General features: G+C 32.5%; 1 protein-coding gene across 6 annotated transcripts in view; it reads right to left on the reverse strand.

Moving 5' to 3' along the window:
* COL11A1 (collagen type XI alpha 1 chain) overlaps positions 1–18,979 on the reverse strand; it is a 201,109-nt gene that overhangs the window by 43,338 nt on the left and 138,792 nt on the right. For all 6 annotated transcript variants that reach the window (XM_033093033.1, XM_033093031.1, XM_033093032.1 and 3 more), the window contains 5 exons: positions 9,797–9,904; positions 3,861–3,968; positions 2,927–2,980; positions 1,789–1,842; positions 1,184–1,291 (listed from right to left, as the gene is read on the reverse strand). In XM_033093033.1, the coding sequence (XP_032948924.1) occupies positions 1,184–1,291; positions 1,789–1,842; positions 2,927–2,980; positions 3,861–3,968; positions 9,797–9,904 (432 nt within the window). The remainder of the gene's footprint in view (positions 1–1,183; positions 1,292–1,788; positions 1,843–2,926; positions 2,981–3,860; positions 3,969–9,796; positions 9,905–18,979) is intronic.

The raw sequence follows: 18,979 nt of genomic DNA on the forward strand, positions 1-18,979 counted from the left end.
GTAGTACTAATAAGAGTTAAACATAAATATGAAAATGAAGTTTTTTCATTTTCCAAGTCTAACATGAATTATTTTGGTATTAAAAGAAAAGCAGAAAATGATAATACTAGATGTTGACTAGTAGACACCCATTGAGTGTTATAACAACAATAGTTATGAAAATATAAGTAATTGTATTGTTTACAATGTAATTTGTCTACTTATATATACATATATAAGCTATTTAATATTAAAATCAGTTTCTGGGACTTTATGAAAACAAACATAAAAAATTAAATTTATACAAATGCAACTTCTATATACTTTTCTACAACCTCAGAAATTTTTAAGTAGAGTAAACTAGATGATTTAATTTGAACATTTCCAAAATTTCTAATGTTGCATAACATATCCATATGGTACCCAAACATTAATATTTTATAATCTTTTACAGAATCACTATGTAGGTATAGGATGAGCATGTAGAAAAGGAAAACTAGCTGTTTTCAAAGTTTGTAGGAAGCAGTGAACATCCCATGGGAGGATGGAAAACAACCTAGAATTGATACCTATTATTCAGTGTTTTGCCTAAGAGTCCAGTTGTAGCACTAATTTGAATGAAAATTTCTTAGGCTACAATGTTTTACAACTTTACATTTCCTTTCCTGAATGTGCTTTATAAAATGCAAAGTACAATTTTAAATAAGTTACTTTAAATAATCATTTTACTGTTAATGAGTATATTTGACCTATTATTGTTTAACATTTACTGTCGGCAATTTCTGTTCATATGTAGTTGCAGCTGGGAGTTTGCTATTTCTCAAAATGCTTTCACTTTTTGCTAGCCATCTGAAGTACTAATTTTTCTGCTAATGGACCTGTGAAAGTCCATCTTACTTCTAACTATTAGACTTAAATAAGGTTGTAGTTCTTTTTTAAAAACAAAATAAGAATAAGGAAAGGAAATGTAATACCTAAGGTGGGATTAAACCAGGGCTGATACAGATTCAGAAAAATTAATAAAAACTGATAAAAAGCAGTTGAAGTTTAGATATACATTTAAGTAAAACAGTCCTTATGGTTAAAAGTTGTTTCAAAGTTCCTACATAGGAAAAAGAGTGCTGCTTTATTTTACATCCACCAGAAAACCTGGTATGAGGAGTAGGTGGAAATAATAGAGTACACAATGCAGAGAGCATCTTACCTGAAGACCTATGGGACCAGGAGGTCCTGGGAATCCTCTTGCACCTTCATCACCTTTTTGTCCAAACATCCCCTGCTGACCTCTGGGACCTGGCTCACCATCACCTCCCTAGAGGAGAGCAATGAAAATAAACACAAACTGCAAAATCATGGTTTTGATACAAATTATCATAAAAAGATAGCCATTTTTAATTTAACTAAAGCTGGTCCATTTACGAGTAACCAAGTAAAAAGTCAAATAAATTTCCATTATCTGCTACAATTATACCATTGTTTGTTTCTGCTTACATTCTTTGTTTCACGATTATGACTGATTTTGATTTTCTTATGTATACCAAGTGAAGTAAAAGCTGTCTAATAGGAAAAGATAATGTTCAGAATTTATCACAAATTACATACTTCTCAACTGGTTAATAATCTATTTTTAAATGAAGTCACAATATTTTTTATTTATAAATGTCAGCCTGTTTAGCTATATTAGAGAATTTAAATTTCATTCAATGTTAAGCATACAAACTTATCACCATATGAAATCTACTGGTTATGTGACAGTTGATCAATTTAATCAGATAACTGTAGATTTGTTGAATCAAAAGGAATACTTACAGCAAGTCCAGGGGCACCAACTGGACCTTGAAGACCTGGGGGACCAGGAGGACCCTGCAGTGTGATAAAAACCAATCATTTTGAAATGGAAGCCAGAAGAGCCTCAGCTATACAGTGCAGAATATTTGGCTGATCAAAATCTATTAAGCATCTCTACACTTCTTTGGAAAAAACATTCTTTTGCACTTAGTGCAGTCAACCATTACTTATTTTACTCCTTGAGACTCAGACTTGCATATTTGTAATCAATTTTAAATTGGCAGTTATTGAAAACACTCATATCTGCAATGTTGAGAAAATTTAAAAATTGATTTCTCTGCAAACATAAATCATGTTGAAGTTTCACATTTGAAAAGTTTCAAAATAAAAAATTTCTTTAATGAGATATGTATGAGTCAGAAAAAGTACATGAAAAGTTCATCTATATGCTATCATCTAAATGAATATTAGGATGCAGGGGATGCTATACATACAGAATGTAGTGATACATGAAAATTAAGAATTTTCTTCATACATAAATGCATGTAAATTGAGTGCTGTCTATTAAGTATATCCGAACTTCTTAATTTGTGTAATAGATTTTAATAGCTTTATGAGTCTTACATGTATAACTATTTCTTGTTAACTATCTTTTTAATGTGAATAACTGATCAGGCACTATAAAATATCCAGGTAATGAAGAAAAACAGTCATTGAATTACATTGTTCCTATCGTAACTGCCACATGTTAGGAAAAGTACTTACAGCAAAGGTTCAAAAAGTGTGGTCCATGGACCACTGGGTACCTGAGATCATTTCAAGTTTCCAGTAGGTCAAAATTATTTTCATAACAATACTAAGATTTTATTTATCTTTAAGCCATACGAAAATTTGAACAAATGATGCAGGGTAAAATTGCTGGTGTCTTCATCTCATTCTGAACTTTAAGGGTTGGGATTACTGCATATCTTTGAATGCACATAATTTGAAAAGAGGTTTTATTAGAATTGATGGAATCCCAAACAGTTACCACACAGGTAATACAGCATTGATATTATAATCTTTGGACAGGTAAGTTATACTAATGAAAAATATCCATGGTTAATAGCAAAAGAAGTGAAATGAATAATGTCCACTCAATAAAAAGTAGAAAACTTACATTTTCTCCTTTGTCACCCTTGCTGCCTTTTTGTCCTGGTTCACCAATTTCACCCTGTATTTAAAATTTTGAGGTAAAGTTTATCTCTAATATGTCATACCTGCCACTGCATTGTCATTGCTATCATCTCATTATTAAATTTTACATTAATATAATTACACGATGCCATTTAATGTCACAAACTGTAAAAGCCTGGGTTCCCTCTGATTCTCACTTTCTAGTATTGAGTAATACATAGAGAAATAGAAGTCAACTGAACTTTGAGGAATACTTAAACTGGATTTTTAATTCACCAAATCCATTTTGTCTGAAATGTCACCTCTATAAACTCATAATGAAAGTACATTTATTTATACAAAAATATAATTTCACATTAACCAAAAATTACTTCATTTTTTTCTCCTAGTTTTCTAAATGTGAAAATGTTGCATATTATTAGAGTACTGGTTCACAAATTTTGTCATAGCATTTCACAATAATATTAGAAAATGCATTAAATTCAAACATTTAACAACGCAGCTATTCTTTCAGAATCAAGAGCTTTACTTATATATTAGTAAAAGAAAAGTACAGGATTATCAAATATACATGCAGCTCATTCTTAAGTCTTACTCTGCCATGTCCAAGACACAAGGGCTAATATATACAAGCAATTCATTAGATTAATTTCACATTTATTTCAGAAGCATACATATTTAAAAACAAATAAGCAATTTTGGCATCTGTTATTTTTTTCTTGCTATCATTGCTCTTGTACATGCACCCTTTTCTTGTTGACACCCTACATATTTCATGGGAAAGATACTAATTCTCAACCTCTAAAATAAAACTTTGGAGCACATGGAAGATGTATGAAACTTTGAAACAAAAGATAGGATTCTTGAAAAAATTATTTTTTCCCAGGAGGTACTAACGTGAAATAAAGAATACCAACCTTGTCTCCATCTTCTCCAGGGGACCCAGCAGGCCCAGCAGGCCCCGGGAGGCCTACAGGGCCTTGTACTCCATCTCTCCCAGCGGGGCCTTGTGGACCTTTTTCTCCCTGTATTGAAAATCCAACAGATAATTATTTTGTTGTAAGAAACCTACACATTTTCTATTTGTTACAATTTTTAAAGTACTGCTCTAACAGTCATACTCTGTCTTCTATGGTTGACAAGGCAATTGCTTAATATTCCCAAGAAAACAATATTTTCAAGTAGTAAGTCATGATATAAAAGATTCCTACATGCTTTTCTGACCAAGAATACTATCGTTATCAACAATTTATGAATGTCAAGCTAAGGTCCACAAAAATAATTAAGACTCATTTTAGAATTTTTCTTTCAAACACACATTTTCTAATCAAGTATTATATATTGATAAATGGGATGCTTGATCTCGCTGAGACTTACTCTTCAGTGGTGCATAAAACAGCAGGGTAGTGGCTATTACGACTGAAAAATCGTAAAAATCCCTTTGCTCATTGTCCAACTTTACAACTAGCTTTAAGTGGAGGCATTTTATATTTTAACAAATATTTCAGGATTTACCTAAATTTTCATATTTTAATTCATTGCTGCTTTCACTGATTCAAAAGGACAAGGCCGTTAGCTTTTTCTGGTTGTTTATTTTTTGATGAAGGTATTATTTTCCTGTTTTAAAATTTACCTATATTGTGTAATTAAAAAAAAATAATACCTTGATAATGAAGACAAGCTCCATTTTCCATTTAAAAAATCCTTTCAGAGTTTAAAATAAACTACTTTCTAAAATTCATTGATTTCATCAGTTTTTCACAAGGTCTATTCCTGATTTTACTCAGTGGTTCTATCTTTCCTCTTATACAAGCTGGGATCCACAAGTCATTAGTTCCTCTTGCCTTTGCACAGTGTTTCCCTGAAAATAAGACCTAGCCGGACAATCAGTTCTAATACATCTTTTGGAGCAAAAATTATAAGACCCAGCCTTATTTTACTATAATATGAGATTGGGTCTTATGTAATATAATGTGATATAAGACCGGGTCTTCTTTTAATTTTTGCTCCAAAAGATGCATTAGAGCTGATTGTCTGGCTAGGTCTTATTTTCGGGGAAACACAGCATTACCCTGCTCCCCAACCCCCTTCCCTCACCAGCTCCTGCTCCTTTACAATGACTAAGTTTTATCTGTTCTATTTCTTGAATATATTTACTTCATTTATCTCCACCATTAACACCTTATCCCCAAATACTAAAAGCCTTCTTTTGAACTACTGAAACTCCTTCCTTCCTCCTTACATCTATTCTCACTTCCAAACTCTTCCCTGTGCTGTAACCAGAGAGACAATCAGATCATCTTACCAATATTCTATAATCAGTTTACTTTTTTAACATTCCTAAGGTAAACACCCAGCTGTTAGCGCGGCATTCCCTCATCTGGCTCCTACTTCCTGCCCAGCTGCATCTAGCCTTCCCTTGCCCTTGCTCTCTGCCCTCTAGACCTTACTGCAGGTAACCCAGATTTCATGGCCCCCTCCACCCCCAGGTCTTTGGCCTGAACACATGTTGTTCCCTTGGTCTGGAATGCTCTTAGGAAGACCCTTCACCTAGCTAATTCCTCCTCATCTTTTACATTCCACCATGAATGTCCTGTCCAAGGAAAGGCCGATTCCAGCTTAGGTCCTCCTGTTATAAGCTGACAGAAACCAGCACAATTTCCCTCCTATCACTAACCAGTTTGTAATTACGCACGTACTTAGTGATTCTTTGCTTATATCTAATTGCCCCTTCAGACATTAAATTGTGTGAGGGTGGGAACTATCTGATTTTGCATTCCATTGTATCTCTCTGGCCTGAGGCCCAGACTAGCCACTTAAGGAATATTTGTTGAGCGAGTTAATCACTTAATGACAACAAAAATAACAAAATACCTATAAAAAAAGTTAACTTCTTAACTCTGATTTATTATTAAATAAGATCATATGGGTTCCATATGATCTTATTTTTTCAAAACTATGCCATAATTATAATTTAAAATATACCCCTGATGTCACCCTGATGTCACCTTTTATTTCCTTCAAATGAAATATTACAATTTCTTAAGCCTATCTATACTCATAAAATGTGCTGTGCTATTTACAGTGCACTTCACTATTTTAAACACATCAGCGATTCAGATATTTCTCCTTCATTTAGATTTCCTTGTGAGCCTGAACTCCAAAAATCAATTCCTTTATACAAGAGTATCTATAAATAAGACAGATTAATTCCTATCTGCCTTCATTTTAGTACACATAATCTCCAGCCAGGAATCACCTGCCATTTATTTCCTCTGATTTTGGTCTGTGTGGAGTCAGGGAAAATCTTTCAACTGATCTACACCACTCTAAATTTAGATTCTTCATATACAGCTCCACAAGATGACAAACCCTTCCTCCATTATATATCTCTTGGCCCTCAACCCACAGGACTACCAGAAACATCATCCATCTCTCCTTAAGCAGTCTTTATTTCATCAATTCTATAGCCCCCTTCATTAACATTAATATTTATTAATAGCTGAATCTTACCTTGTAACATTGATGGAATTAGCTACTGATTTCTACCATGTTTCCCTGAAAATAAGACCTACCCCAAAAATAAGCCCCTGTTAAGATCGTCAGCCAGACGGACACATTTAGTACATTATGGCGATGTTCCAGAAGAAGATGATATGACTGTATTTGAATAAATGTAGATTGTTGTACATGAAAAAATAAGACATCCCCTGAAAATATGCCCTAATGTGTCTTTTGAAGCAAAAATTAATACAAGACCCGGTATTATTTTCAGGGAAACACAGTATGTCCTATGTTTGACTTGGCATGATTTTGTATTTAGCCCATACCCACACCCTCAATTTTTATTACAATTCAGAGTTCATCCCTCCTTATTCAAAAGCCAATGTATGCACTTCTTTTCCAGTTATTAATTCATCTTTTTTCAATGACAACTCTGGTTCACGCTATGATAATGATAATAATCATTCACTGAACAATTATTATCGAAGTTTTTCAAAGTGATACAAAACTACAATGTCATCTAATCTTCACAAAATATTGTGATTATCTTTTCACAGATGAGGAAACAGAAGTTTTTAGATGTTAAAGTAAATTAGCCAAAATCATGAACTAAATAATGATAGCACTGAGTTCCCAACCCAGTTCTGACACACTTAACTTCCTTACTTTTCACTAATTCTTTTCTTATTAGTGGTTAATTCCATAAATATATGTGCATTACAATAATAATGAGACAATGCATTCAATTCTGTTAGCACTTCCCCTTACTGCCCCACTATTCTTTTAATCCTATGGCTTACTTGAGGTGCTCTACACATACCTATTCCGCCTTTATTATCCGTCTTCTTTTTGAATCCCACTAATTACCCTAAAATCATCAATGCCCAGCTGGCCAAATACTGGTCCTCTTTGTTTTTTCTCAGCTTTCAGTATTTTTGATCTTTTACAACATTCAACAAAAACGGCTCTTTTCTCTCGTGGCCAGGGGCACGACGGTGTTCCCCTGGATATATTTTCTATCACTCATGGACTCTGTTATTCTCTCTCCCTCTTAATGGATCCTTTATAAACTCCCACTATTATGATTCTCCCTGAAGGGTGAGTCCAAATCTCCACTCTCCCTCAACACTGTATCACATGGGAATTCAAAAGTATCATTCCTAACATCATTCTTATTCTAAACGACTCCTGGATTTCTAGTCTTGACACTGATCATTCTCTCTGCATTGTACACACGTGTCCTTGAAACTGTAAATATTTTTAGTATTCCCAATGACTACTGCCTAGTTCACTTATGGTTAATACATTGCCTTCACTGAGTTTTTGATCTAGTATTTTTTCCCCATTTCTACAGCTGTCTCTTAAATAGATACATTAGCAACATAGCTTCTTATCTATAATCCTTGAATCCAGTACCTTCCTAATACAATTAATAGTTTTCTTTAACTATTCTCCCCATCGAAATATGTCTATCAATACACTAAGTTAGAAAATATTTTAGCTGCATTCCCCTCACCTTCTTCCCAGGACCCCCACCCTCAGAGTTTCTAATCTGGGTTTCTAATCCGAGTGCCTATTAGGCCTCAGCTATTGCCTTAAGTAGGTCACATGGCTATTTATGGCTCTTATTTTCCACTTTCTCTCTTCTAAGGAGCTGGGTTGGTGGATAAGTGGACCGAGGGCTTGCCTTCCACAGATCCCCACCGTGTCTTTCTTTATGCAAGTCTTAACCTGCTGATAATCACATTGCACTTATAACTCAAGCTGCTCAGAGGAGTTAAAATGCAACATTTATATTTGGGTTGAGGAAAAGGTAAAAGGCTGTCTTTCACATCTTTGCCAATGTTTCCATCAGTTTTTATAAAAGCTCCGCATGGAGATATATGGGTACTTTCACCCAAGGATTTTTTAATCATTTTATGCTACTATCCCTAAATAGACCCCTTCTTAAAAAATACAGTGTCTAGTACTTAGTGGCTCTCAATAACTATTTATTGGGTAAAAGAAACAATAGAATGGACATCTTGGAATGTTTGGAGGTGGTGGGAATAATGGAAAGAGGGCAGATGGGCAGAGCATTGCCTTGTTCCTTCCTCATCATAATGTCATCAATCACCATCAAAACTGGGCCTGAACCTTTGCTCTTACAAGGGCTTCAGTTAATAATGTCTCCTCTATGTCAGCAAGTTTATTTGTTACTATCACTTTCAGTTCTTTTCCATATCCTTTTCTTTGTTTCAATATTTCATTTCTTCACAAAGCCAAGGTATTTAACCACTTTAAAACAGTATCTAAATTTTCAACAAATTTATTCAGCTAGAAATATATTACTTAAAAAAATACTCAGTAAGAAAATGTGCTTTTTCTATCACTCAAAATCCTATCCATAGGTGGCATGGTCTCATTTTAATATTTTAAATGTTTCTGAAAGGTAATGGATTACAGAAAACAATCATTTTAATTTGGAAACACTTGAGTAATATCATAAACAGTTAAGAGAGAAAATGCTTGCACAATGAAAGCAACTTGCTCAATCTGAATCAACTTGCAAAAACTAAAGTCTTAGTGATAAAAAAAGGTATTTTGAAATTCAGATATATATTAGATTATATATATCAAGACTTACATGTATACCAAAATATTAACTCATATTTTTGTGTATGCTCATTGACAATTTTTATCTATATTTACTGAATGAGTTGGTGTTTTAATATTGGAAGATGAGATAATGCTTTTTTTCAAGAAAATTAATTTGATTAAATCAAAAGCAGGAACAAAAATAGGGAAGAAATTTTGACAAAGAAATGTAAACCTAAGGAATATTGCCCATGGTTATTTAAATATAAAATTTTAAAGTCCTATAAATATAAGATAAAATAATTGGTTAGATATTTTCCATCTCATTTACTGTAGATCAAAACTCAAGTTACATGAGAAGAACAACTACTTTTTATGGGCTTCATTTATAGACTAAGAAAATGATTGGAAATAAAGTTATATTAGAAGAAGAGTTAAAAGTGCACACTTTTCTAATATAAAGCATCAAAGTATGGTTCTAATCAAAATTCCAATTTTATTTTTTTAAAGGAGCAAAATCAGAAGCTTTTTACATTAATAATATCCAACTCCCTCACAGGTATTAGGGTTTCATAAAGGGTGGAAAAATGTCATCTCATTTAATTGAATTTGAAATTTTGTCTATTATAGATATAAAAAGAAGTTTGTTTATATGCCAGGCACATATGCAGTAAGAATGCAGTAGAGTATGAAGAGCTAATATCCTTGAATAAAAAGTAATAACTTGTGCAGGGTGGCAATATAATATATACATATTTTTGAAATTACTTACAGGAGCACCTTTCTCTCCTGCTGGACCAGGAGGACCCTGAGGCCCTGGACGTCCTGGCAATCCAATTGGGCCAGCTGTACCTGCTGATCCACGTTCTCCTGGTGAGCCCTGGTACATGGGGAAAAAAAGTATTTTGTTATTAATGATGGAAAAGTGAGATTGGCTTGGGAATCACTTACTTAATAGTGGAAACTTACGATATAGTAAATAATGTTAAAGCCACTTTTAGACAATTTTAAGATCTCAAACAAAAACAGTGGTACTCATTATTTGAAAGACTAATTTCTAGTCCAATACTGAACACAGATATTGAAGTTAGGAAATATTGATTAAAAAATTTCAAAATTATATATCTTTAATATTATACAGATGTTTTATTATTTCATTTGTATTCACAATTGTTCACAAGGCTTTATAAGGCATTGATCCAAAAAATAACTTTCTATACTATTTTCTCCTGTATTATTATGGATTGGCTGAATATACCTTCTAGACTTGTATTTTCTCAAAGTGATTTCTGGGCTTGACCTCAAACTTGATGAATCACAATTTTAAAGTCCTAAAAATGACTTCAGAAATTGTCATTGCATTAGTCTACAAATATATTCTTTTTCATAATAAGTTTGGTAACCACTATCTCAGAGTTTGGACTTTTTCCCAGAAAATAAGTCCTTAAATTTATTTTGAAGTCCTATAGGGACCTGTAAGTTTTATTTTGAACACTGACAAGGTAATTCATATTTGATTAGACATATCCAGTTGAGTTTCAAGGAAATGGCATGTATTTTCTACTAATTTGCTTTGAAATATACCTAATGTGTGAAATTTTAAAAATGTGGATACTGCTTTCATATTTATTACCTTTATCAACTATTTAAGAAAATACTATTTAAAGCAACAACAAAAGAAATGTAAACATATATTTACTTAGTCCTGTAAAGCTGACGTATAACCTATTTCCAATGTTATTTCATAAAAAATAAAAAGGATGTTGTCTTTGGATTAGATTCTTAAATGGGTCATTAAATTATAATTTATCATTTTCTTTCATAATTGAATCAAATTTGAAATATTAGAAAATATGATTATTAGTTTTCCTTAATAATTAAGATATTTAGATAATAATATCATTACAAAACTCATAGAAGAAATGATTTATCAAAGCTGGAAAATATAATATTTTAACATTTATTTTCTAATATTATACTTCATATATTTTGGGAATTATTTTATTATTTGTTCTCCATAATGAAGACATCAATGAAGCCACTTAATCGGAATTTCTTTAAATTTAGTACCTATTCAATTTTATTGAAATATTCAATGATTACAAAAAATTATAAGAATATTTACTACTTAATACGTATTTGAAAACAAATCCAGGAAATGTTGCTCATATTGCATAATAACTAATCAAGAATATGTGGAAATTAAATTTCTATCAATCACATATTTTAAGTACTAAAGAATAAATAATTACAAAGGAAAATTAAGTATTTTTTACACCATAAACATCTATCCCCTGCCAAAATGTTCTTTTTAATTTTATAACATTAGATATTTTTATAAAAAATGAGCCCACCACAAGTGGTATAAGTGTTAAATAGGTGGCATTGGATGAATGATCCCCGAGGCCAGTGCAGAAGAGAAAACCGAGAGTCGAGTCTGATGAATGTCTGACATTCAAGATGTACAGCCCTAAAGGTTAAAGGAATGTAAAGTTCTGTCTCTACTTATTAGAGAGAGAGACGTCAAGAGGGAAGGCTGCAGGAGGAGAAAGAGGGCAAAGGAAAGGGAGGGAAAGAGAGCATGTGAGAGAAAGAGGAATAAGGTGGGAGAGATAGAGAGAGATAGGAGGAGGAAGAGGAGCAGGAAGACAAGGGGAACAGAACAAGGACTCTCAAATTGAGAGGAATGAGGAATGCAAAGGTATTCCTTGAATTACAAAAACGAGAAAAAGAAAAAGTTCAGCTTGAAAGCATTCTTTTTTTGGTAATAGAAAAATATCAACAGAAGACGATATGTGACGTGACTAGGATGATCCTGTTTTCTTCAGGCTAACACTAACATTTCTAAAGATACATCTCTATTTATCAAGGGTCAGTGTGCACGCAAGATGACTGTGTTACACTTTGGTTTTAACATTTCAGAAAAGGATCACTACCCATTAGTGTTATCAAATAGAAACTCAGCATCCAATTTAAGTGCTGAGATAATTTATTTATAATTGACCATACAAAAAAAGATGCAATTTTTATTTGTCAGGCCATGAAATCTTTCCCTATAATCCTGTTTTAAATTTAAACCCCAAGTGTTCAAAGACTACCCGAGGAAAATATCACTGTTTTGAGGTTGACAGCTATGAGACGAGAATGTTAAAAAGGAGAGATTCACTAGAAAGCAGACACTTATATTAAGAGAATTTATTATTTTTCAATTATTTAGCCTACTAAACAATTATTGTGCTTAAGTACGTTGCCTGTATGATTTCCTTATGTTTCAGGTCAAGGCCAGAAGGTTAGCTGATAGGCTCTAATCTACACAGTTTTTTTCTACAATACCGAGTACTTCAACAATGGTGAAAAAAACAACCCAATTGTTTGTTCTACTACAATACGTACATATTTTGCTAAATTTTAATAAGTAGAAGAAATGCAGGCACTTAAGACCAAATGCAGGCACTTGGTTGCACCAAGCACATATTGGTTGAACTCTCTCTAACCTGAGAAAACTTAAAATAAATTGATGGCAATGTTTATTTCCTTTGCCCAAATAGTCATTCTCTGTCATTCAAATAGTTCATTGGAATTTTGTTGCCCTTTGTCACTATCGTTTACATGTTTATTGTTAATTTTCAACAACAAAGAATTGCTTAAAACTTAAATATTTCTTTCTTATATGCAGAACTCTAAAATTGTTTGGGTTAATGTATCTTTTTGAGAGTATATTTATCCTTGATTTTCTCAGTAAAATATTCATATACATATACTCAGAGTTTAGTGGGGGGGGCGGGGGTTGCTTTATATTTTAGTATTGTAATGTGAAAATTATTTTCTTCTAAATATCTCTCTAAATATCCCTCTAACACAATACTCCCATTTTACCTCTGAATGTTTGGTCACACTTATCTCCTACTTTGAAAAGTCTTTGGTCCATTCCCATACTATTAAAATCCCAGCCACTCTTTAGGCCCATGATATCAACAACCTTTCCCAAAAGTAGTATTATTATGAGAATTTAAAGCATAAGACACCCTTCTAAATATTCCTCACACAGCCTACATAATACTCTAGATTTCCTACCATTATTTTCTGCAGGAGTTAATGTAGCATTTGTCATACTGAATTTTTTCCTGTAAATAACTCTATGATTTCTTCATTAATATTTCAAAACATGAAATATTTAGTGTATGCATTAAATAAGTATAAATAAGAGTAATAAGTATAAGAACGCTATAAAATTAGAAATATGCATTACTCATTTCATAGAGCATGTGAACATGATGGATATGTTAAAAATATAGGATCTAAATGTATGCATGCAATCAAATTAATATTTTCATGTAAAATATTAATTTTCAAATTAATATTTTCATTAATTTCATGTACATGAAATTACTATTTCATGTAGAGAAAGAATGAAGATTAGAATCAATGAAAATGTGTATAGTTTGTAGATATTGCATACTATTTTACATTATACAAAGCTTAACTATTTTAATGACTCTCTTGGAGCATTAATATGATTAAATTTCAGATTGCCATCTTGCTTGTGGAAGCTGCATTAAAATTAACAATAAAACATATTACCTTCCTGTAGTTAAAACATTGTTCATGATATTGTCTCAGCTTATTAACTTCAAAACAATGAATGAAAACAAGGAAAGACTTTTTGGTGTATGTCTGTTCTCTGAAGTACAGCTGCAATTTCCTTTTCCATTGGTTATTTCCAACATTCTATAAGTCTAGGTATTTTTAATAACAGCATGCTTCGCAATGATTTTATTTTATATATCTATAAATGAAAAGTGAAAATCTCTGATGATACCTACCCATTAAGAAAATGATATTACAAACTTGCAAATCTTATTGAAATATCCCCAGGCCAACTTTTAAAAAAATAAGCCGATGAATCCTCTAATCCCAAGTGAATCTAAAGAAGTCCCATTTAAAGAAAAAAAAAAATGAAAATTTAAACCCAATATTAAAAAGAGAACCCATTTACACATTCAACAAAAATAGTGAGAATCTGAGTCTTGCAACATTGACTGTGAGTACAAATTGTATTATGGGAGATATCAGCCTTGAGGAACTCACACAGCAAGTGCATCTTTTTTCCATAAAGGGATAGATATTATTTCATTGTTCTATAACTGGCTGGAGTAAAGAAAAGAGGGCTTTATAAATGTCAGATAAATAATTACATCTAAAACAAATATGTTTGGGTTTAAACATAGGTTAAATAGATAATGATAAGCTCCTAGGATGTTTGCTTTTGTATTGCACTGATCTCTCACAATTTGAGTAGTTACTGGCACTTTCCAGGCCCTAAGTAAATGTGTCAGTTGTGTGTGTGACCTTTTCCTTTCCAGAACTGGAACCATTGGGTTTGCCATCTTGAGCAAACTGATTAACCTCTCTATGGATCACTTTTCTTGCCAGAAATAGTGTGTCATCATGATTTTATGATTTTAATGTGGTTCTACATTTATAGTTCTTTAAGACAATGTCTGTCTTAAAGTATGAATGCAACAGATGTTAAAGAACAATGCATAAACCACATTTCAAAAATAGATATACAATCTCAAATGATTGTAGAAGTGAAATTTCATAGAAGAGAAAATTAAGATCCAGACGGTTATGTGGCATATCTAAAGTCATATTATTAAAAGAAAGGTAGAGCTTTCCCCACAGCTTTAATCCTAAATTACACGGCTTGTCAAAAGTTTAAACAGGGGGCTCAAAGGTAAAAAGAAAAAAATAATTAAAAAAATAAAGTTCCTATCAGTTGTTTCAGCTTTTACCTAATAGTCTTAGTAGTTACTAATGATCATTGCCTATATCTATGGGGAAAAAAAGAAGAAGCCAATGAAAGAATAAACTTGAAATAAGATATAAATTAATGGTATAAAATAGAGGAATTCAAATATTGTTCTTGACAAGTCACCAGTGACCTAAGTGAGAGCAACTGGAACAGTAATTGGGACATTAGCCACATGAGTGATATATGAAAATATTATTACATATAAATTAATGAAGTATAAATTATTAAGTTACTTATTAAGTATAAATTTCCAACACTTAAAAATACAGTGGTAATAATTAAGCTATAGCAACATTAAATAAGAAGAAATCCTGTCATACCAACCTTATTTACATACAGTCCTCCATAAACTATCTGTATACTCATCTCTCTGTAGGAATGATGAATAGTTTACACATCCAAAGTGCGTAACTGGAAAGAACTTATAGAAAGAGGGTCTAAAAACTATAGAAATATCATTTTCTGAATTTGTGATTTATGTAGCAATGGACACATGACAAATTAAAAGTTTTCCAAAGGCAACAGTATGGGTTGAATTACATGAATTATAACAATCAGATCATAAAGTAGCCTGTTATTTTAGTACTAAACATAAACCACTACAGGTCATTTGTTTTCAGTTGAAAGGTGAACATTTACCTGCTTTTGAAAGGGAGGAATTTACATTTATCTATTCAGTTACCTTTCTTTAACTTTATGTTATCTTTATCTCCTTCTGTAGCTCCTTTCCCTAAATCTTAACAATACTAATGAAACCAGAAGCAGTTGCATCAGTATATGTTTTTAGACTGCAGAAAAAAAGTGGTTATTTCTCTGACTCGTCACACAAAGGAGGACATCCAGATAAAATTTTTCTCAGTTATTTTCATTGAATGCTTCATATTCTGAGGAGCATTTGTAAAGTAAATGAAAGTGGTAAATAGAGACATCATCTCATCAGCATTCAGTTAAAAGGCAGCCCACTAGGGAGAAGAATAGCAGCATAAATACAAAAAGTTCTTACGTATTTATACAGCTATATAGTAAGTGAAGGCAAAAGAATAAATAACTAAATAAAAAACAATCTGCCTCTTTCTTATTAAGGTCAAATTGACCTTCATGCAAAATTAGTAAGGTAATTACAAGGTAATTCCCACTCTCCAGGTAGCAAGTATTTTAGATCAGATAACCTAAAAATTCAGAAAAAATTTCAATCATTAACAGAATTTAAAGCACAAATTCTGAATGACTAACTCAAAGTCTTACAATATCTTAATCTTTGGTCATTGATCGCCACCATCTCTACACTTTGGTCATCCTGCTTGGATGTCATAATAGCCAGCTGAGATCTACCTGGGTTCCAGCAGAGAAAATGTGCTTTATCTTAAAAAGCATAGCATATGACTCAATTAGTCAGTAGATGTAATCCTTCTAAAAACTTGTCATCCCTTGTTTCAGGAATAAGTAAAAGGGAGTGAAAAGAAGATTCTCTGGAATGGGATATAGAAAAAAAAATTAGAGTTAATAGGAATTATGATAGAAAGGGTTTATAACCTCTGAAGGAAGAGAGGACAAGATGCACTGTTAATTTCAACAACACATAAAGAGGAAAAGAGAATCATCAGAATTATCAGGGACAGTCATGAAATAGGAGTCACAGAAAAGGGATAGAGACAGATGTCTTATACAATTACAATAGATATTTTATCTTCTAGCAGCTGTGTCTGGCCCGCTCTGCTCTACTTTCTCCATATTAACTCCCACTCCTCCCAGGTAAAAAAAGAAATGTGGTTGTACGAATAGAAGGCTTTCTTAAGCACACTATTATATTTCTTTTAAATGCCTCAGTTTTAGAGAAATAACTGTTGGCAATGAGAGGATTCACTATCAGAAAGAAAAATACACAGAGGAGAGGTTATTTATTGAACATTTTCCTTGATTTTACTGTATGAAAACATAGATGGTAAGAGCAATCTGAGAATTTGCTTGCATAATACATTCGTCTACATTGTATGCTTACATAACTATAAAACATGTACTCAGTTTCTGTTGAACATGAGAAAAATGCTGCACTGCCTTCCTCTCTCGTCGCTCAGTCCCTCGTTGCTTCCATTTTGTGTGTGTGTATCAAGGTGAGCACTTAGTGGGTGAACCCCCTGAGATCAGAAAACATGCCTGTGCTCTGACTGGTATCCATTACCAGCTCTTGGACACAACATCACGCGTACAGTAAACACTTGGTTTCTGCCAGATTTTAAAAGGCCAAAGTCCCAGCACCCTGTTGGGATAATGTTTTTCTTAAGTGGGATCATTTAGCAAATGGTTCTCAATATACATTCACTCCTAGTAGCAAAAGCTTTAGAGAACTATGACATATTAATTCTTTGCTAAGATGATTAAAAAGGTGATGAGCACTTCAAGACTATATTTAGCACTCAGAAAAAATTGCTTTTCAGAAGATAAAACTGGTTTTATTTATAGCTCCAACTCCAACATAATTCCTTTAGGCAAAAATCATTTTTCTCACCTGTCTTCTTTGTTCTATCTTTTAATATATCACTTATTATTTGTTGTTTCATCTGTTTCATAACTGTCTTCATCAGTAAACCATAAGGTCTTTGCAGGAAATGTCCATTTAATGAATTTATATAACTCCAGTCTATTAGATTGTGTCCATTCAGATATTTATTTAATTATAGTTTTTCCGCATGAAAGACTTATAGCAGCTTGCAGATATAAAATATAAAAATATATTAAAAATATTAAAAAATACAGATATAAAATATTAAAAATATATAAAAAATAATTAAGAAAAATAGATATGCAAGAAACTTTTTATTGGCAAACAATAGAACCAAAAATATTAGTAATCTAAAAATGCATACTGTAGACCAAGGTTTTTCTCAACTGCAGGTCATGATCCATTTATGGGTCTTGTATAGCATTTTGAAATATTAAATAGAAAAAAAATATAATGGATAATATTCAAGTACATCACATGAACTGTTTTTATATAGTGAGTTGTATTAAAAAAGTTGCAGTCATAAAGCAAAGAGTTATCTTCTCTATTATGTCTCAATTTTGGCTCTATGATTTCTGTAAGCCAAAGCAAAAAGAGAAGTCTCATTTTCCTGATTTATGAAGATATAAACCAAGTAACTGATCAAGAAGCTACAAACATTTCTGAAGCTATGGTTAGGAAGCGATTTCTTCTGAGGATGTTCACAATGAGTGCCCTGCATGAAATGTTCCCCCTTGTCCTCAAACAGATCCTTTGGTTGATGCAACTCTACACATCCTAGTTCCTCTAAACATAAGCCAATAACATCACATTTAGACCTAGCAGAGGTCAGTAATCCCACTTCTATAGGTGTCATACAATGTGATACAAATAGCCTGGTCTATGATTCTGACCGAATGGGTTATACATAAAGAAAATGGATGCCAAAGGATTCAACTTGCTTATTTGTTTAAGGAGTTTAAACTCTGCTTCATTCAAATCAAGCAACTGTTACAAAGAGCACGTATAAGGATATTAAAGCCCAGTGAACCATAATATTAGCTCTTCTACCTCTCTTCCTTTTGACAAAATTGTTCACAGGGGTAAAGAAGGATCAAGAGGACTTGGAAAAATGAAATCTAAAAAGAGAGGGGGGTAAGGGAGAATTTAATTAAGCAGATGTTTACAGCGTGAGAGATGTACATACCGAAAATGAATCTATGTAATGTGTGGTATGGATGTTTGTCTTCAAAGGACTATAAACTTGGGCAAGTTATTTACCTTCTCTAAGCCTCAGATCTCTTGTCTTTAAAAGTGGAATGATAATACCTACCTGGTCAGGTTGCAAAAATCAAATAAGATAATGATTATAAAGTTCTTAGTATTAAGAATTGAAAGGATAAACACTTTTAATATCATTTCATTTTCTATTTCCTATACCCTTCATATTCTTTATTCACATTCATTCCCCCGAGAATTCATTACTTTAATTTTCTCCTTCATATGAATAACTGCAAAATCTCCATCCTTCTCTACTCCTGTGAATCTCAGTCCTGCACTTACCATTCATTACTTAGTCAAAATCCTAAAGGTAACATTAATATGAGATTGACAAAAACTCAGATTGATCTATTATAGAATCAAGGAGTTCTACAGGATAT

Source organism: Rhinolophus ferrumequinum, chromosome 22, assembly GCF_004115265.2.
Source record: "Rhinolophus ferrumequinum isolate MPI-CBG mRhiFer1 chromosome 22, mRhiFer1_v1.p, whole genome shotgun sequence".
In the NCBI taxonomy this organism is placed as follows: domain Eukaryota; kingdom Metazoa; phylum Chordata; class Mammalia; order Chiroptera; family Rhinolophidae; genus Rhinolophus; species Rhinolophus ferrumequinum.